Genomic DNA, 22,141 nt, shown 5'->3' on the forward strand with positions numbered 1-22,141 from the left:
CAGGAGTGTGTCAGTATTTACAGGGGATCACTGGGAGTGTGTCAGTATTTACAGGGGGTCCCCAGTGTGTGTCAGTATGTACAGGGGGCCCCGGGGAGTGTGTCAGTATTTACAGGGAGTATCCGGGAGTGTGTCAGTATTTACAGGGGGTCCCCGGGAGTGTGTCAGTATTTACAGGGAGTCCCCGGGTTTGTGTCAGTATTTACAGGGTGTCCCCGGGAGTATGTCAGTATTTACAGGGGGTCCCCGGTAGTGTGTCAATATTTACAGGGGGTCCCCGGGGAGTGTGTCAGTATTTACAGGGCGTCCCCGGGAGTATGTCAGTATTTACAGGGGGTCCCCGGAAGTGTGTCAATATTTACAGGGCGGTCACCGGGAGTGTGTCATTATTTACAGGGAGTCCGCGGGAGTGTGTCATTATGTACAGGGAGTCCCCGGGAGTGTGTCAGTAATTACAGGGAGTCCCTGGGAATGTGTCAGTATTTACGGGGAATCCGCAAGAGTGTGTCAATATTTACAGGGAGTCCCCAGGAGTGTGTCAGTATTTACAGGGGATCACTGGGAGTGTGTCAGTATTTACAGGGGGTCCCCAGTGTGTGTCAGTATGTACAGGGGGCCCCGGGGAGTGTGTCAGTATTTACAGGGAGTATCTGGGAGTGTGTCAGTATTCACAGGGGGTCCCCGGGAGTGTGTCAATATTTACAGGGAGTCCCCGGGTTTGTGTCAGTATTTACAGGGAGTCCGCAGGAGTGTGTCAGTATTTACAGGGAGTCCCCGGGAGTGTGTCAGTATTTACAGGGCGTCCCCGGGAGTATGTCAGTATTTACAGGGCGTCCCCGGGAGTATGTCAGTATTTACAGGTTGTCCCCGGAAGTGTGTCAATATTTACAGGGCGGTCACCGGGAGTGTGTCAGTATTTACAGGGGGTCCCCAGTGTGTGTCAGTATTTACAGGGGGACCCTGGGAATGTATTTGTAGGGGGTCCCCAGTGTGTGTCAATAATTACAGGGGGACCCGGGGAATGTATTTACAGGGAGTCCCCGGGAGTGTGTCAGTATGTACAGGGAGTCCCCGGGAGTGTGTCAGTATTTACAGGGAGTCCCCAGGAGTGTGTCAGTATTAACAGGGAGGGCACCGGGATGTATGTCTGTATTTACAGGGGGTCCCCAGAAGTGTGTCAGTATTTACAGGGGGTCCCCAGGAATGTGTCATGTTTTACAGGGAGTCCCCGGGCATGTGTCATTATTTACAGGGAGTCCCTGGGAGTGTGTCAGTATTTACAGGGAGTTCCCGGGAGTGTGTCAGTATGTACAGGGAGTCCCTGGGAGTGTGTCAGTATTTATGGGGAATCCCCAAGAGTGTGTCAGTATTTACAGGGAGCCACCAGGAGTGTGTCAGTATTTACAGAGAGTCCCCGGGAGTGTGTCAGTATTTACAGGGAATCACCAAGAGTGTGTCAGTATGTACAGGGAGACACCAGGAGTGTGTCAGTATTTACAGGGAGTCCCCGTGAGTGTGTCAGTATGTACAGGGAGTCCCCGGGAGTGTGTTAGTATTTACAGGGAGTCCCTGGGAATGTGTCAGTATTTACGGGGAATCCCCAAGAGTGTGTCAGTATTTACAGGGAGTACCCGGGAGTGTGTCAGTATTTACAGGGAGTACCCGGGAGTGTGTCAGTATTTACAGGGGGCCCCGAGGAGTGTGTCAGTATTTACAGGGCGTCCCCGGGAGTGTGTCAGTATTTACAGGGGGTCCCCAGTGTGTGTCAGTATTTACAGAGGGATCCCAGGAATGTATTTACAGGGGGTCCCCAGTGTGTGTCAATATTTACAGGGGGACCCCGGGAATGTATTTACAGGGGGTCCCCAGTGTGTGTCAGTATTTACAGGTGGACCCCGGGAGTGTGTCAGTATTTACAGATGGACCCCGGGAATGTGTCAGTATTTACAGGTGGACCCCGGGAATGTGTCAGTATTTACAGGTGGTCCCCGGGAATGTGTCAGTATTTACAGGGTGTCCCGGGGAGTGTGTCAGTATTTACAGGGGGTCCCGGGGAGTATGTCAGTATTTACAGGGGTCGCCGGGAGTGTGTCAGTATTTACAGAGGGTCACTGGGAGTGTGTCAGTATTTACAGTTGTTCCTGGGAGTGTGTCAGTATTTACAGCTGTTCCTGGGAGTGTGTCAGTATTTACAGGGGGTCCCCAAGAATGTGTCAGCATTTACAGGGAGTCCCCAGGAGTGTGTCAGTATTTACAGGTGGACCCGGGAGTGTGTCAATATTTACAGCGGGACCCCGGGAGTATGTAAGTATTTACAGGGGAACTCTGGAAATTTGTCAGTATTTACAGGGGGACCCCAGGGAGTGTGTCAATATTTACAGGGTGACCCCAGGGAGTGTGTCAATATTTACAGGGGGACCCTGGGAATGTGTCAGTATTTACAGGGGGATCCCGGGGAGTGTGTCAATATTTACAGGGGGACCCTGGGAATGTGTCAGTATTTACAGGGGGACTCTGGGAGTGTGTCAGTATTTACAGGGGGACCCCAGGAATGTGTCAGTATTTACAGGGGGACCCCGGATATGTGTCAGTATTTGCAGGAGAACTCTGGAAATGTGTAAGTATTTACAGGGTGACCCCAGGGAGTGTGTCAATATTTACAGGGGGACCCTGGGAATGTGTCAGTATTTACAGGGGGACCCCGGGAATGTATCAGTATTTACAGGGGGATCCCGGGGAGTGTGTCAATATTTACAGGGGGACCCTGGGAATGTGTCAGTATTTACAGGGGGACCCCGGGGAGTGTGTCAATATTTACAGGTGGACCCCGGGGAGTATGTCAATATTTACAGGTGGACCCCGGGGAGTATGTCAATATTTACAGGTGGACCCCGGGGAGTGTGTCAATATTTACAGGTGGACCCCGGGAGTGTGTCAATATTTACAGGTGGATCCCGGGAGTGTGTCAATAGTTACAGGGGGACCCCGGGAATGTATCAGTATTTACAGGGGGATCCCGGGGAGTGTGTCAATATTTACAGGTGGATCCCGGGAGTGTGTCAATATTTACAGGTGGACCCCGGGAGTGTTTCCATATTTACAGGGGGTCATCAGGAAATGAGGCAGTGAGGAGCAAAAAAAAGGAGGGACAGCAAAGTATGAGCGGGAGGGAGAGGATAGGGAGAAGGAGAATGGAGAGAGAAGGAGAAGGAGGGGGGGAAACTATGGAAAGGAAGAAAGAATGGAAAAAAGAGGGAAAGAGAGAATAGAGAGACAAACAGGAAGGGAATGGAGTGGGAGCGAGAAAGAGAGGGAGAGATTAGAGAGGAGGGAGAGGGAGAGAATGAGAGAGGGGAAGAGGAGAGATGCACCGGCTGATATAGTGCCAAATTAACCACTTTTTAACCTGGCAGATATAACTGGTGACTGAAAGTCCCAGCCCTAGGATTGGTCTGGTGTGGCAACGCTGCATAAAATGGGGGCTGTAAATGTTATTCTGGGTCTTACGGTAGCTCTCTGTGCTCTGAGAGTCTCTCAGCTTGTCTCCTGGTGTAAGTGCTAAACGTCTCTCTTCATCCACCCTCTCACAATTTGCATCGATTTCAATCATTGATTTTTTTTTTCTTTTTCTTTTTTTACAAACTGGCCCCCTAATAAAAACTAAATGGAATATTTGATTCAAAGGAAAATTTCAGCAGGCCAATTCGTCATTTAATGGCATTTGTTCCAATAGCTGCCTTTAATTCATTTTCATTTGTTTCTCTCTCTTTCTTCACTTGCGAGCTGCATAGCGTATGTGACTGCAGTCAGAGGTCTATAAACAGTGGACGTCAGGAACGTGTTATATATGAGAGTGCACATATCCCAGTAAATGTGTAGAACGTTTCAAGTGCTATTTGGACACCTAAAGTCCCAGCCCCAAAATGGTGAGCAGAATGTGTGTGCACACCCTCCCAGCTGGAACTGTGGTGACTGCCATATTGGGTAAGGACAAACAAGAGGCATCCTTTACTCACACCTGATACATAAACTGACCTGCCGGTCTCCCTCATTCCCTCTGGCCCTGATACCCCCCACTCTCCCTCACTCCCCTTGACTCGACTCCCGATCTTCCACCCTCCTGGCCCCCTAACTTCTGACCATGACATTCCTGCCCTTCCCTCATCTCCTTCACCATGCCCCTGTGACTCTGGGAATCCCCTGACCTAATCCCGAATGCTGACCCAGTGTTGTCTCATCCCTTGACCCAAACACCTGGACCCAATAACCTGAGTGTCGCTGTGAAGCCAGCAGTGGCCTACTTTTATCTCCAGTCCTCCCCAGCTTTGATGGAATGGAAGTCTAACAATTCGGGAGCGTCGGTCCAAGGGATGGTGAGTGGGAAAGTATATCAGGCGGAGTCTCTTCAATTAAAAGCAAAATAGGGCAGATGCTGGAAATCTGAAATAAAAACATGAAATGCTGGAAATATTCAGCAGGTCTGGCAGCATCTGTGGAGAGAGAAGCAGAGTTAACGTTTCAGGTCAGTGACCCTTCCTCAGAACTGCAGTCTCTTTAATTGCCTGTTTTACAACGCCCCTGATATCCAATGCTATTGAAGTCAATGCCTTCACCTGGTCTGGCCTGTGTGTGACTTCAAACCCACAGCAATGTGGTTGACTCTAAACTGCCTTGTGAAATGGCCTAGCAAGCTGCGCAGTCATATTCAAGAAGGCAGTTCACCACCACCTTCTCAAGGGCAAGTAGGGTTGGACAATAAATGCTGACCTAGCCAGCGACGCCAAAATCCCATGAATGAATAAAACAAAATGTTCCTGCACTAAAGCCGACTCTGTTACAGATGCTACAGTCTGTTAAAATATCACAGTAATCCAAACTGTTTGGGGACCGGGGCAGATGTAACAGAAGCTGCTGGTCACATTGCTTCAGTACCCACAAGACATGCACTGAAGTTCATGGACTGTCATCACTTATATTTTTAAAAAAATCAGAAGTGGGCCTTGAAAATAAAACGCCTCGCTCCAAAGCGAGAACATAAAATTGCTGTTGAAGAACCATTGTTGTCAATTATTATTATTTCTGTTCTCGTACCGTCCACTGTTTTATCAGAGTTGGAAACTGAGTAAATAACCTGGCTAATGCATTCCCTCCCATCTGTTAATACAGGACTGCAAAGAGAAGTATCAGGCTGTGTGAATATGATGAGGCTGAGCACAGAACATTTACCTCCTAAGAAAGTTTGCTGTGATTAGGGCGGAATTTCATGGCCCCCTAATTAGCATCTACCACTTCATGAGTGATTAGTTAGTGAACAATAATCATCATTGGTTAATTACGCATTCTGTGGTCTGTGTCAGATGTGACTCTGTTATAGATCACGAAGGGGAGTTTGTGTCTTTGACTGCTTGGCAAGTATGTGGCAGTTGACAAACAAGAAATTACACCATGGGATACGGGCACGCTGACAATAAATCATGGAATCCTACAACACAGAAGGAGGCCATTCAGCCCGTTGTGCCTGTGCTGGCTCTTTGAAAGAGCTATCCAATTAGTTGCACCCCCTGCTTTTCCCCCATAGCCCTGAAAATTTTTCTTTGCAAGTATTTATCCAATTCCTGTTGAAAGTTACTATTGAATCTGCTTCCACCGCCCTTTCATGCAGCACGTTCCAGATCACAACAACTCACTGAGTAAAAAAAATTCTCTTCACGGTGTCAGGATCCCGTTAGAGCCCAGTCACATTTTTTTTAAAGAAATATGAACTCCCAGTTATTAGTGAAAGAATTACGCCACAAGATTCCACATTTTAAACAAAAAAACTTTACTGTATAAGCGTTAAACAAAGCAAAACACGACTAACAAGACTATAATTTGAAATCACTTATACTTTAAACTTAAAACCTCAGTAGAAATTGAAGACGTATCATTAAACTCTAAGGCCGGGATTTGATGGGCCCCCGGGAGGGGGTTCAGTGGCAGGAGGGCATGGAGTATCATGGCAGGGATGGAGGTCCCATCGCCAAGCGATTGTCCCAGGGGCAGGATAGGCCAATGATGGCCTTCCCGCCCAGTGACCAATTGAGGCCCTTAAGTGGCCAAACAACGGCCAATTAAGTGCCTCTTCCTGCCACCACTGGGATTTTACCCATGTGGTACATGTGAGATGTCCCAGATAGCAATTTTAGCTTATTACCTCTAACTCCAAAACAACTCTTTGATTTTTGCTACCTACACGATTAGTTGATACTACTAACAATGATAGGACAATTCTTTCCAGACATTCTGGTTCCAGTTCCCAAACTAAATGAGCCCACCTGCTGCTTTATGGCTCTCATCGCTCTAACTTTGTCCTTGTAAGCACGCATGGAAAGATTTTTAAAATAAAAACTCTTGTGTGATTCTGCTACCTTTTTAAATCCTGGAATTTCAATTACCTTACAGCTGCACATTTAATTTTCCCCAAACTAAAGTGACCTCTAAAATATTAATATAAAGCATGGACTAGATGATCATAACAACGCCCCCTCCGTTTTTTTTGCCAGTTCCCTTAAGTCCATGTCTTCTGATTACTGACTGGCCCATAGAAACAGTTTCTCCTGATTAACTCTTTTCAAAAACCTTCATCACTTTGAACACCTCAATTAAATCTCCCCTTAACCCTCTCTGCTCTAAGGAGAACAATCCCAGCTTCTCCACTCTCTCCACGTAGCTGAAGTCCCTCATCCTTGGTACCGTCCCAGTAAAACTCCTCTGCACCCTCTCCAAGGTCTTGACATCCTTCCTAAAGTGTGCTGCCCAGAATTAGACACTCCAGCTGAGGTTAAATCATCATTTTATTATGGTTTTGCATAAATGTCTTGCTCTATTTATAGATTCAAGGATCCCATGCACTTTTTTTAACAGTCTGATTGATCTGCTACCTTCAACGAATTAGTCTGAAATTCCTCCCCAGATTTTTAACCCTTTATTGTACTAATAATTTCAGGCCCCAACTATCTTATCCATGTCTAATTTCTGTAAGAATCTGTCTCTTGTGTGTCAGTTTCCCCAGCAGTGGCAGCACTGTAGCCTCTGCATCAGAGGGTCATTGTTGCAACCTCCATTCCAGAAACTTGAGCACATAATCTAGATTGACACTTATGTGCAGTACACTTTTGGAGGTGACTGGGGAGGCGGTGATGTAATGGTAATGTCACTAGACTAGTAATCCAGAGACCTAGGCTAATGCTCTGGGGACGTGGGTTCGAATCCCACCATGGCAGGTGGTGAAATTTCAATTCCATTTTAAATCTGGAATAAAAAGCTAGTCAAATGATGACCATGAAACCATTGTCGATTGTGGTTAAAACCCTATCTGGTTCACTAATGTCCTTTAGGGAAGAAAATCTGCTGTCCTTACCTGGCCTGGCCTACATGTGACTCCAGACCCACAGCAATGTGCTTGACTCTTAAATGTCCTCTGAAATAATCTAGTAAGCCACGCAGTTGCATCAAACCACTATAAAGTCTAATAAAAGGAATGAAACCAGACGGACCACCCAGCATCGATCTAGGCACTGGAAACAACAGCAAACCCAGCCCTGTCGGCCCTGCAAAGTCCTCCTTTCTAACATCTGGGGGCTTGTGCCAAAATTGGGAGAGCTGTCCCACAGACTAGTCAAGCAGCAGCCTGACATAGACATACTCACGAAATCATACCTTACAGACAATATCCCTGACACCACCATCACCGTCCCTGGATATGCCGTGTCCCACCACCAGAGGTGGTGGCACAGTGGTATACAGTTGGGAGGGAGTTACCCTGGGAGTCCTCAACATTGACTCCGGACCTCATGAAGTCTCATGCATCTGGGCAAGGAAACCTCCTGCTGATTACCACCTACCACTCCCCCTTGGCTGATGAATCAGTGCTTTTCCATGTTGAACACCAATTGGAGGAAGCACGGAGGGTGGCAAGGGCACAGAATGTACTCTGATGGTGGACCTCATTGTCCATCACCAAGAGTAGCTCGGTAGCAGCACGACTGATCGAGCTGGCGGAGTCCTAAAGGACATAGCTGTAACAGTAGGTCTGCGGCAGGAGGTGAGGTAATCAATAAGAGGGAAACACCTACTTAACCTTGTTCTCATCAATCTATCTGTTGCAGATGCATCTGTCCATGACAATATTGGTAGGAGTGACCACCACACAGTTCTTGATGAAGTCCTTCTTCACATTGAGGATACCCTCCATTGTGTTGTGTGGCACTATCACCGTGCTAAATGGGATAGATTTCAAACAGATCTAGCAACTCAAAACTGGGCATCCGTGAGGCGCTGTGGGCCATCAGCAGCAGCCGAATTGTATTCAACCACAATCTGTAACCTCATGGCCCAGCATATCCCCCACTCTACCATTACCATCAAGCCAGGGGACCAACCCTGGTTCAATGAAGAGTGCAGGAGGTCATACCAGGAGCAGCACCAGGCATACCTTAAAATGAGGTGTCAGCCTGGTGAAGTTACAACACAGGACTACTTGCATGCCAAACAGCAGAAGCAGCATGCAATAGACAGAGCTAAGTGATCCCACAACCAACGGATCAGATCTAAGCTCTGCAGTCCTGCCACATCCAATCGTGAATGGTCTTGGACAATTAAACAACTAACAGGAGGAGGTGGCTCCACAAATATCCCCATCCTCAATGATGGGGGAACCCAGCGCATCAGTGCAAAAGACAAGGCTGAAGCACTTGTATCTATCTTCAGCCAGAAGTGCCGAGTGGATGATCCATCTCAGCCTCCTCCTGAGGTTCCCAGCATCACCAATGTCAGTCTTCAGCCAATCCAATTCACTTCCTGTGATATCAAGAAACGGCTGAAGGCACTGGATACTACAAAGGCTAAGGGCCCTGACAACATTCCAGCAGTAGTACTGAAGACTTGTGCTCCAGAACTAGCTGTGCCCCTAGCCAAGCTGTTCCAGTACAGCTACAACACTGTAATCAATGTGGAAAATTGCCCAACTATGTCCTGTACACAAAAAGTAGAGCAATCCAACCCGGCCAATTACTGCCCCATCAGTCTACTCTCAATCATCAGCAAAGTGATGGAAGGGGTCGTCGACACTGCTATCAAGTGGCATTTGCTCACTGACGCTCAGTTTGGGTTCCGCCAGGGCCACTCAGCTCCTGATCTCATTACAACCTTTGTCCAAACATGGACAAAAGAGCTGAAGTCAAGAGGTGAGGTGAAAGTGACTACCCTAAACATCAAGGTACCATTTGGCCGAGTATGGCATCAAGGAGCCCGAGCAAAACTGGAGTCAATGGAAACCGGGCGAAAACTCTCCGCTGGCTGAAGTCATACTTAGCAGAAAAAAAGATGGTTGTGGCTGTTGGAGATCAATCATCTCAGCTCCAGGACATCACTGCAGGAGTTCCTCAGGGTAGTATCCTAGGCCCAACCATCTTCAGCTGCTTCATCAATGACCTTCTCTACATCATAAGGTCAGAAGTGGGGATGTTCGCTGATGATTGCACAATGTTCAGCATCATTCGTGACTCCTCAAATACTGATTCAGCCCATGTCCAGTTGCAGCAAGACCTGGACCACTTTCAGGCTTGGGCTGATAAGTGGCAAGTAACATTCGTGCCACGCAAGTGCGAGGCAATGACCATCTGCAGCAAGAGAGAATCCAACCATCTCCCCTTCACATTCAATGGCATTACCATCGCGGAATCCCCCACTATCAACATCCTGGGGGCTACCATTGACCAGAAACTGAACTGCACCAGCCACATAAATACTGTGGCTACAAGAGCAGGTCAGAGGCTAGGATTCCTGCAGCGAGTAACTCACCTCCTGACTCCCCAAAGCCTGTGCACCATCTACAAGCCACAAGTCAGGAATGTGATGGAATTCTCTCCACTTGCCTGGATGGGTGCAGCTCCAACAACACTCAAGAAGCTCGACACCATCCAGGACACAGCAACCCGCTTGATTGGCACACCATTTACAAACATTCACTCCCTCCACCACCGACGCACAGTGGCAGCAGTGTGTACCATCTACAAGATGCACTGCAGCAACTCACCAAGGCTCCTTAGACAGCACCTTCCAAACCCGCGACCTCGACCAACTAGAAGGACAAGGGCAGCAAATGCATGGGAACACCACCACCTGCAAGTTTCCCTCCAAGCCGCACCCCATCCTGACTTGGAATTAAATCGGCCGTTCCTTCACTGTCACTGGGTCAAAATCCTGGAACTCCCTTCCTAACAGCACTGTTGGTGTACCTAACCCGAAGAGCTGCAGCGGTTCCAGAAGGCAGCTCACCACCACCTTCTCAAGGGCAATTAGGGATGGCCCACATCTCATGAATGAATTAAAAAAAAAGAGGCCCCCGTTTCCCCTTTCAACTGGATATGAAAAATCCCATGACACTATTTTGAAGGGTTCCCCCAGTGTCCTCTCAACCAGTGTAAATAAAAAGATTAGTGGTGATTTATCTCGTTGCTGTTGTGGGAGTATGAAATCGGTTGCCGTGTTTACCTACATTTCAATAGTGACTGTGCTTCAAAAGTATTTAATTGGCTGTAAAGCATGTTCGTACATCCTGAGGTCTTGAAAGTCACAATATAAATGTAAGTTCCTTCTTTCTTTCATTTCTGCCATTTTAACGAGTCTTGTCTATAATGAGCTAGGTTGGCAAAGCAGGGTGCCTGGCCCTCTGATTTTCATCTCCCTCTTTATAAGAAAGAGCCTGGCTTTTGGTTTCTGCTTCCTGCTTCACATCCTCAATCAACCAAAACTGGAAATTCTCTGCATACAACAATCAACATCAGCCACTATAATGTGACTGATCATACTAGAACATAGGGATTGCTAGATGTTAAAGGACCAAGGTCCATCTAGTTTGCCTTTTACTCACCTGATAATCTCATGATACAATGATAATGGAGTTATTGACTAATCACAGCAATCAATCTCTATCAATAAGTCTACAACAGGCCCAGACATGAGGTGAGGAAAACGCCCAGTGATGGAGAGCTTTGGGAACCAGAGGTCCAAAGTCCCCCGTTCCTCTCAAGCATCGCTGCACTTACCACACGTCACATCTCAAATTAATCAGATAATGTATCCCAAAATGTTATTTTCTGAAAGAAATCTAATGTGCATTTTAATGAATCAATATTATCTGCTTCAACCATCTCCCTCGGCAGCCTGTTTGACGGATTGACCACTCGTTCACTGAAATATGTTTCCCACAGATCAGTTTTGAATGTAGCCCCTCTTCAAGTGCAGGCCCTCTGGTTCTAGTGTTCCGGACATGGTGAAGCACCTTATCCGAGAAAGTGTGCATGTTGAGTTTGATTTGCAACTGCACCCAGTTACAGCAGTGGTTTCTCAGTAAACAGTTGACGCTCCCATTTAGCCGTCTGTGTTTTATCTCTTTCCTCTCTGTTCCAGGTGGCCGTGGAGTCGTTGTTGGCCCCATCGTGAGCTCCGGCAGCTCCGACATATTCTGCGACAATGAGAACGGGCCTAACTTCCTGTTCAAGAACAATGGAGATGGCACCTTCACAGATATAGCAGCCCAGGCCGGTAAGTGAATTGACAAATTCACATTGAAAGAACTGAGAAAGGGATAGTTTTAAAAAAAGAGGAGTCCAATCAATACTCAAGACACCACATCGACTATCATGGTGTCAGCAATGAGTCAGAAGGTTGTGGGTTTGGGTCCACTCCAGAGATTTGTGTACAAATTCTCGGTTGACACTCCCAGTGCCAGTACTGAGGGAGTGCTGCACTGTCAGAGGTGTTGTCTTTCAAATAAGATGTTAAACTGAAGCCCCATCTGCCCTCTTAGGTGGGCTTGAAAAATCCCATGGAACTAATCGAAGAAGAGCAGTGGTGTTTTCTCTGGTGTCCTGACTAATATTTTACACTCAACCAGCATCATTAAAATAGATTATCTGGTCATTATCTGATTGCTGTTTGTGGGAGGTTGCTGTGTGCAAATTGGCTGCCCCATTTCCTACATTACGACAGTGACCGCATTTCAAAAGAACTTCATTGGCGGTGGAGCACTTTGCCATGTCCTGAGGTCATGAAAGGCACTATATAAATGCAAGTTCTCTACTTTGATAGCATTTGGAAATAGCAGACAAAGCTACTTACAAAACATACCAAGATACACATTAAAAATTAAATAGAGTAAAATTAATAAATTCGCAGGAGTGGGAATTCTTTTGGGGCTACTTTTAGGTCTGAAATGGATGAGAGTTGGGCAGCTTGCCTCACTGACAGCACCCCGAAGGAAAGTTGCGGCAGCCTCAAAGTTGGGAGTGCCTATGCGAGGGTATTATAGGTCTGGTGGAGTATATGTACTCCTGTTGGCTCCACAGGGATGATCCTGAGCAAAACAGGCCTGGCTCCTATTCCTGCTCCAACTCCAGCTCCAGCTCTACCTCTGTTCATCATTATCAAATTTGCTAGAGGGGTTGTAGAACAGTCAGTAGGCCTCACGTTTACATATTAGGCAGCTGCCCATATTAGGCCAGATGTTTTTCCAGCTTCCTTTGGGCAAGAGTTGCTGGTTCCCGAAATTCTCCCTAATTCCACCAGTTTTACACCCATAAAATGGGAGCAACAAGGACCAATTTCTGCTTCCCGCAGATGATGGGAGGCTGTTAGTGTAAGTGTTAATATGGGTCAAACTGGTTGATGTAAGACAGGTGGGCATCATTAACTCCTCAACTAAACTGGGTGGTACATCTCAGATTTCAAAAGAAGACTGGATGGGCACTCGAGAGAAATAAACTTGCAGGACTACGGGGATAGAGCGGGGCAATGGGACTGACTGGATTGCTCGACAGAGAGTCAGCATGGACTCAATGGGCCGAATGGCCTCCATCTGTGCTGTGGGGACTCTATAACTCTATGGTTAAACCACTTTTTCAGCCTTAAATAGCTCCCTTATTTTGGCATGATCAAAACTAAAGGCAAAAGGGGGCCATTTCCAACTTAATATATAGTGCGTTCACCTAAGTAACAAGAGAGACCGGACTGCAAAAAAAAAACAATTCAAGGCGCAAAGTGCTTTGAAATATCTAAATGCAATAACGATGTGTGTGTGAATACAAAATTAAGTCTTAAGTGCAGAGTTGGCATTTGATTGATTTTGGATCATGGTGTCCCTGCTGGACAATTAGTCCGTGATCCTCACTAGGTTCAATTTGACGGCGATTTCTTTCCCCATATTTTCCCGAGTAGCCCAAATTTTCCTGGAAAACAAAGTGCGATGAGCCTCCGCCCCCAGAGGTGAGTTAATTCCTCAGCCCTGTACCATGCTGGGTTGTTTCTTACAGCCTGAGCCCACCCCGTACAGCTGTTTGCAATAACTTGTACGTATATTAATTATACGGATCCACTCAAACACTTCATAAATATTAAGATTTCATTTAAGTAATATGCCTGCACTCTGCTCTGATCTATGTCAGCTTAGAGACCTTTCTGTCTGCCAGCCATGTCATATATTGGCACCAATCTCCAATTAGTCTGCTCGTTTGTTCTCCTGGGATGATGTAAGTACGAACCAACTGCCATCTGGGGACTTGATGGGATCAGAAACTGCATCCCAAACATTCCCAGTGTCACTTAGTAGTGACTGGTGTGAGTATTAGTTAGCATGGCATTGTACTGTAAAACTCAGTATAACAATTCAAATGTCAGAAAAAGTCATCCTTCTCGCCTTGGGCTGATTCTATTCATGCCAGATGGTGTATGTCTAAACTATGGCGCAATGTTTTCCGGCTCCGTATGTACAAAGGATGTCAGAGCATTCTGGAATGTAGCGATAAACAGACAAGATTTCCTCTGTCATAACTGCATTTCTTTATATAAAGCTATACACTGTGGCCGTAATGGAAATGATCCTCAGTTGCCAGGGTGACCTGATACTTAATGACATAAGCAGAGAAAATAATGGAAATACCGAGGCAGCCTTTTGTTAGCACTCTCGCCTCTTAGCTAGAATGTCAAGGGTTCAAGTCCCACTCCAGAGACTTGAGCACATATTCTAGGCTGACACTCCCAGTGCAGTACTGAGGGGGTGCTGCATTGTCAGAGATGATCAGATGCTAAACCTCGGCTCCGTCTGCCCTGCCAAGTGGCTGTAAAGAATACCATGGGACTTTTTGGAAGAAAAGCAGGGTAATTCTCCCCGACAATATTTATCTCTCAAGCAACATCACTAAAGTGGATTATGTGGCCGTTATCCCATTGTTGTTTGTGGGAGCTTATTGTGCGTAAATTGGCTGCTGCAGTTCCTACATTACAATAGTGACTACACTTCAACTGTACTTCATTGGCTTCCTGAGGGTGTGAAAGGCTTTCTTTCTTTAAGTATCTGTTTGAGAGTGGGATTGCAATTTACAGGGAATGTTGGAGATAGTGACGAAATCCACAGAACACCATAACTCCTAAACTGCTAGGAGCAAGGAAGGTATCATCCAAGGAAAGCAGCCTGTCTGTAGTGAAGATGTGGGATGGGTTGGATGTTCTCAAATTTTGCTTGATTACTTTTGGGGAACCAATGACAATATTTGCAGAACTTTCAAGAGATTAAATGAGTAACGTAGACCTACAACAAGATGGATAATCTGTGGAAGGCGTGAGCCAATTGGACCAAACGTCTTCTTCGCGACCCTTATTTTATAAAGTTATTAAAAATACCACTGCAAATGGTGAAACCTTCAAAAAAGGTTCTTAAGACTACCTAGGCAATATCAAAAGTTCACTTCACACCGACTCCTTTTAAGAAAGAAAGACGCAAGCACATAGGAACAGGAGGAGGCTATTGAGCCCCTCGAGGCTGTTCTATCATTCAATAAAATCATGGCTTATCTGTATCCTAACTCCATCCAGCTGCCTTGGCTCCATATCCCTTAATACCCTCGACTAGTCAAAAATCTATCAGTTTTAGATGTAAAATTATTGAGCCAGCATCTACTGCTCTTTGTGGGAGAGACCTCCACACTTCTACCACCCTTTGCAGGAAGAAGTGCTTCCTAGCTTCTCTCCTGAATGGCCTGGCTCTGATTTTAAGGTTACGTCCTCCTGTCCTAGACTCCCCCACCAGCAGAAATAGTTTCTCTATCTATTCTACAATATCAGTTGCTTTCAAAATCCTAAACAGCTCAACCAAAAATATCTGCTTAACTTTCTACTTGAATTAACATAACATCTTATTGCACTTGTAACTGATAAAACACTTTATCACACCTCTTCGAAACATCTAAAAGGGCCATACATACATCACTTTGAAGCACCATTGTTGTCATGGAGACAAATATGGGAGCCAACTTGTAGACACAAGGTGCAAACAAACAGCAATGAAATGAATAACCAGATGCTTAAATGTTCTGGTGGTTCTGGTTGAGAGCGGAACATTGTACAGAACACCAGGAGAACTCTGTGCACTTCTTCAAGTAGTGCCTTCAGTTAGGATCTTTGACTGGCAGTGGCTCCTTGGTTTATGTAGGAATGTAGGACTGTGCAAGACTGGGAAAGATCATCACAATCCATTTGGCCCATGCCACTGTAAATTTTAACGAAAGGATGGAATTTTCAACAAGGTCTTGCATTCAGGACCTGGAATTTACATTGGAACTGGTGTAGGGTGATAAGGAAGTAACTATTCAGTGATGATGGTATATAGCTTGCTGGAATTTGATTCGTCAAACGTCACTTCAAGCTGCAGTGCATAACCGCATGAATTTGCAGTTGAAGTATCTTCCCATTAAGACTCACTGAGCAGTGCGATCGACCTGTTGCAGAATTTATTGCTGTACCGTCCTCCTAATAAGGAATTCATGAAAGCATTCAAAAAGGAAATGCACAGATTCTTAAATCAATAAATACAAGGAGGCCACACTCGCAGCAGGGAAAGGAAGGACAAGAGATTGAATGAAGATGTCAGGGTGAGCTGGATGGCCTGAATTGCTTGTCTTCTGATATTGAACTTTTTTCTCTATCCACCCTCTGATTTTCCTTTCTCGCTCTCTTGTCCTTGTGTCTAGGGTAGGAGGAAGCACCAGCATATACCAGCTGGGCTGAATGGCCTGTGCTGTAAATTCTATGTAATTCTATGCAATGTCCTACTCAAACTCAAGCTCTCCTCAGGGCCGTAGAGCTCCTGGCCTCTCCCAGTTTCCCTTTCTTCATACAATATGTAAGCTTTCGAAACTCAAATGTTGCTGTATCTCATCACTAATTCTTGACTGATCATCTCTCCTGCTTTTTTCAACGAAGGTAATATCCTCAGGTGAGGGTCTCGGACCTTCATATAAACTAGTTTTCCTGTATATCAGTTCTAAAATTAGTCAAAATACATTGTGAAGTACAGCACAGTGAAAGCTGCAAAACATTCTGAGGATAGATTGAAGACCCTAATGAGTGCGCAGTGCTCCTTTCGACAAAGCTCAGGAGCAAAATCAGGCACTGTCAGTTCAACTCATTGACATAGTCTATCAATGGCCTGCCTAAGAGAAACCATCCATTTCTTACAAAGCGAATAACAGGACCTCAGTGCCTTAATCACCTGGCTTTGAGCCAACAGCCTAGCGATATCTCTCTGTAAGTCACCCACTCAAGCATCATTTACTGTGCAGCAATTCCATCAACACCTCCTCCTCTTGAGTTTTGATTAAATGAAGAAACGGAGTGAAGGGTGGAGCTGCTCCCTCTGACCTTCGACTGACATGATTTGTGTACCAATCAGCCAGTGGGTTTTTTGGAGAGCAGATGTCTGATTTTGCTCCTCTCTTCTTTAATCACATTTCAACACTTCATTAGTAGCCATCTGTTACTGCTTATTCCCTAAAAAACACTGTGTTTTTTTTGCACTATGTGCAACAGCCTCTTATTCCCCACTTCTCTATTCTGAAGTACAGCACAGCATGTAATTAGAAAGATGAAGAATGCAAGAAGGGATTTATACATTATTGACAAGTATAATGTTTTAGGAAGATTCAGCCGAGGTTTCTGTTGCAGAAAACGAGCCCTGTTCAGGGACTTTTCTACAGTAGAGCCAAACTCCCTGAACATTAGATTGGTTCATGCCGTAATTTAAAGATCATTAACTCCTAGAGCTTACAACTGATAAATGGCACCCCATGTAGAATTGAAATGATGACCCTGCACAGTCGCTGAGTTTGTTTTTTTTTAAATTGAGGAAAAGCACAAAATGAACAAATTTAGTCTGCCACAGGCTGAAGGTAGACTAGGGTAGCTAAGTGGTTCTGATGTTTTCATAAATTACACTTGTGTATAGAAGATTTAGGGTTGATGTGCTTAAAATGTATTAAGATTTTAATAGGGTAGTTGCCGGGAAACTGTTTCCTCTGGTAGGGGGGAATCCAGAACAAGGGGGCACAATTGTAAAATTAAAACAAGGCCATTCAGGAGAGGAATTGGAAAGCACTTCTTAACACAAAGGATAGTAAAAATCTGTAATCTTCTCCCCCTAGAGGCTGTGGTTGCTGGGGGGATCAATTGCGGTTCTGAAGACTGAGATTTTTCTTAGGTAAGGGTATCAAGGGATGTGGGATTAAGGCGGGTGAATGGAGTGGAGGTACAGATCAGCCATGATCTAACTGAATGGCGGAATGGGCTTGAGGGGCCGAATGGCCTCACCCTGTTCATATGTTCGCCTTATGTACGTTTGAGGTTTCTACATGAAGTCAAATATAGGTGGCTGATTCTCAGCACTCTGGTGTAGTTGAATGAAAGTAGGCAGGTGTCCAAGACAGTTTCATTGTCCATCCCAGCGATTACATGGGGAGAGGTGCAAGCATCGAGATTGAGGAGAGTCTGATGTGAAGCAAATCCAGATGTTCAGTTCAAAGACGAGCACAGGACTGGGAGTTCTTGAGGGAGGGAAAAAATAATGATAAAAATGGTTTCAGATGGTTCATATTAAGAACGTTCATACATAAAATAATGGATACCCAAGAGTGAGTTACAGGCTGGAATCTAATTGAAGTATTCGGATGGTTTATATATAGAATAACGGATACCTGGGTGTGAGTTACAGACTGGAATCTAATCGAGGGGTTAGGGTGGTTTATATATAGAATAACAGATACCTGGGAGTGAGTTACAGGCTGGAATCTAATCGAGGGGTTAGGGTGGTTTATATATAGAATAACGGATACCTGGGTGTGAGTTACAGATTGGAATCTAATCGAGGGGTTAGGGTGGTTTATATATAGAATAACAGATACCCGGGAGTGAGTTACAGACTGGAATCTAATCGAGGGGTTTGGGGGGTTTATATATAGAATAACAGATACCTGGGAGTGAGTTACAGACTGGAATCTAATCGAGGGGTTAGGGTGGTTTATATATAGAATAACAGATACCTGGGAGTGAGTTACAGATTGGAATCTAATCGAGGGGTTAGGGTGGTTTATATATAGAATAACAGATACCCGGGAGTGAGTTACAGACTGGAATCTAATCGAGGGGTTTGGGGGGTTTATATATAGAATAACAGATACCTGGGAGTGAGTTACAGACTGGAATCTAATCGAGGGGTTAGGGTGGTTTATATATAGAATAACAGATACCTGGGAGTGAGTTACAGACTGGAATCTAATCGAGGGGTTAGGGTGGTTTATATATAGAATAACAGATACCTGAGAGTGAGTTACAGACTGGAATCTAATCGAGGGGTTAGGGTGGTTTATATATAGAATAACAGATACCTGGGAGTGAGTTACAGACTGGAATCTAATCGAGGGGTTAGGGTGGTTTATATATAGAATAACAGATACCTGGGAGTGAGTTACAGACTGGAATCTAATCGAGGGGTTCGGGTGGTTTATATATAGAATAACAGATACCTGGGAGTGAGTTACAGACTGGAATCTAATCGAGGGGTTTGGGGGTTTATACATAGAATAACAGATACCTGAGAGTGAGTTACAGACTGGAATCTAATGGAGGGGTTAGGGTGGTTTATATATAGAATAACAGATACCTGGGAGTGAGTTACAGATTGGAATCTAATCGAGGGGTTTGGGGGTTTATACATAGAATAACAGATACCTGAGAGTGAGTTACAGACTGGAATCTAATCGAGGGGTTAGGGTGGTTTATATATAGAATAACAGATACCTGGGAGTGAGTTACAGACTGGAATCTAATCGAGGGGTTAGGGTGGTTTATATATAGAATAACAGATACCTGGGAGTGAGTTACAGACTGGAATCTAATCGAGGGGTTAGGGTGGTTTATATATAGAATAACAGATACCTGGGAGTGAGTTACAGACTGGAATCTAATCGAGGGGTTAGGGTGGTTTATATATAGAATAACAGATACCTGGGAGTGAGTTACAGACTGGAATCTAATCGAGGGGTTAGGGTGGTTTATATATAGAATAACAGATACCTGGGAGTGAGTTACAGACTGGAATCTAATCGAGGGGTTCGGGTGGTTTATATATAGAATAACAGATACCTGGGAGTGAGTTACAGACTGGAATCTAATCGAGGGGTTTGGGGGTTTATACATAGAATAACAGATACCTGAGAGTGAGTTACAGACTGGAATCTAATGGAGGGGTTAGGGTGGTTTATATATAGAATAACAGATACCTGGGAGTGAGTTACAGGCTGGAATCTAATTGCGGGGTTAGGGTGGTTTATATATAGAATAACAGATACCTGGGAGTGAGTTACAGACTGGAATCTAATCGAGGGGTTTGGGGGTTTATACATAGAATAACAGATACCTGAGAGTGAGTTACAGACTGGAATCTAATGGAGGGGTTAGGGTGGTTTATATATAGAATAACAGATACCTGGGAGTGAGTTACAGATTGGAATCTAATCGAGGGGTTTGGGGGTTTATACATAGAATAACAGATACCTGAGAGTGAGTTACAGGCTGGAATCTAATTGAGGGGTTTGGGGGTTTATACATAGAATAACAGATACCTGAGAGTGAGTTACAGACTGGAATCTAATGGAGGGGTTAGGGTGGTTTATATATAGAATAACAGATACCTGGGAGTGAGTTACAGATTGGAATCTAATCGAGGGGTTTGGGGGTTTATACATAGAATAACAGATACCTGAGAGTGAGTTACAGGCTGGAATCTAATTGAGGGGTTAGGGCGGTTTATATATAGAATAACAGATATCTGAGAGTGAGTTATAGGCTGGAATCTAATCGAGGGGTTTGGGGGTTTATACATAGAATAACAGAAACCCGATAGTGAGTTACAGGCAGGAATCTAATTGACGGGTTTGGGTGGTTTATATATAGAATAACAGATACCCGGGAGTGAGTTACAGGCTGGAATCTAATTGACGGGTTTGGGTGGTTTATATATAGAATAACAGATACCTGGGAGTGAGTTACAGACTGGAATCTAATTGAGGTGTTTTGGAAGGGTTTATATATAGAATAATGGATACCCGGGAGTGAGTTACAGGCTGGATCGGGTGGTTTCTATATCGAGAATAAGAGATACTTGCTGCCTGCTACTTTTCTTGCTGTTGTTTCCTGAACTTCCTCATGCTTTTCCTAGTTTTGGGAACTGGAATGGATCATGGAGTTCAGGAGACTCAGGAAAAAATGGTTGTGAAAATCTTTTGCAATCTCCAATGGTTGTGTGCAAGACCTCACAGACCCTCGTAAACTCTACCCTATAAAGTATGATTGAAGTAATGCAAGCAGCAGAGATGGAGCAAGAGGGGAAGACACGTTCGCTGGTTTATTTTCAGTATTTTTTAAGCTTAATATAGATGTCATAAAACTGCTGCTGACACCTAAACAGCTCTTTCAATAAAATGTTATAGTTTGTTTCAGTATCCCACTGTGGGAATATAAAATATGTATAAAAGGCTCACTCGTGGAGCCTTTAATTTTCAATTTGTTATGGGGCTGATTGGAATTGAAAGTCTTGCTTGTCTGCTGCCTGGCAGGGTTCTGAATGAAATGGGATCTTTTGTCACGAGGAGATAGCGGCCACAGCACAAAGCTTCCCGTTGTTTGATACTCAGTTGGTAGATGCTGTGTGGCTGATTCCTCTGGCTGGAGAGTCTAGACTAGGGATCACAGTCTCGGGATAAGCAGTTGGCCATTTAGGACTGAAATGAGGAGGAATTTCTTCACTTACAGGGTTGTGAATCTTTGGAATTCTCTACCCCAGAGAGCTGTGGATGCTCAGTCACTGAGTATATTCAAGACTGAGATGGATAGATTTTTGGACACTAAGGGAATCAAGGCATATGGGGATAGGGCGGGAAAGTGGACTTGAGATAGAAATTCACCCATGATTGCATGGCAGAGCACACTCGAGGGCTGTATGGTCTACTCCTGCTCCTATTTCTTATATTCTTATGTAACCCACACGTGCAGTGTAATTGTGAGCACGTACTTTGTGGGAAACCTTGAGTTTGACTCTGCCCGTTACCTGTGTTGTGAATTTTTGTCAAGGCACTGCGTTGCTCCCTAAATCTCTCTGGCTCTCCACCTCTCTCTCCTCCTTTAAGATGCTCCTTAAAACCTACCCCTTTCTGGCTCAAAAATATAATGGTCTAAATATTCCTGGATACAAGGTGTTCGGGAAAGATATGGAAGGAAAGAAAGGAGGAGGGGTAGCTGTAATTGTTAAAGAGAATATTAGACTTCCAAAAGGCATTTGATAAACTGCCACATAATAGACATGGCAACAAAGTTGAAGCCCATGGTATAAAAGGGACAGTGGCAGCATGGATATGAAGTTGGCTGAGTAATAAGAAACAGAGAATAGTGGAGAATGGTTGTTTTTTTGGACTGGAGAAAGGTATATAGTGGGGTTCCCCAGGGGTTGGTGTTGGGACCACTGCTTTTCTTGATATATATTAATGACCTAGACTTGGGTGTACAGGGCACAATTTCAAAATTTGTAGGTAACACAAAGCTTGGAAGTGTTGTGAACTGTAAGGAGGATAGTGATAAACTACAAGAGGACATAGACAGGCTGGTGGAATGGGCGGACACGTGGCAGATGAAATTTAATGCAGAGAAGTGTGAAGTGGTAGATTTTGGTAGGAAGAATAATGAGAGGCAATATAAAATAAAGGATACAATTCTAAAGGGG

General features: G+C 44.9%; 1 protein-coding gene across 1 annotated transcript in view; it reads left to right on the forward strand.

The window, feature by feature from the left end:
* crtac1b (cartilage acidic protein 1b) overlaps window positions 1-22,141 on the forward strand; it is a 341,954-nt gene that overhangs the window by 187,675 nt on the left and 132,138 nt on the right. Inside the window, exon 6 of the mRNA XM_068053120.1 lies at window positions 11,452-11,586. Within this exon, the coding sequence (XP_067909221.1) occupies window positions 11,452-11,586 (135 nt within the window). The remainder of the gene's footprint in view (window positions 1-11,451; window positions 11,587-22,141) is intronic.

Source organism: Heterodontus francisci, chromosome 20 (genome assembly GCF_036365525.1).
Source record: "Heterodontus francisci isolate sHetFra1 chromosome 20, sHetFra1.hap1, whole genome shotgun sequence".
NCBI classification, from domain to species: domain Eukaryota; kingdom Metazoa; phylum Chordata; class Chondrichthyes; order Heterodontiformes; family Heterodontidae; genus Heterodontus; species Heterodontus francisci.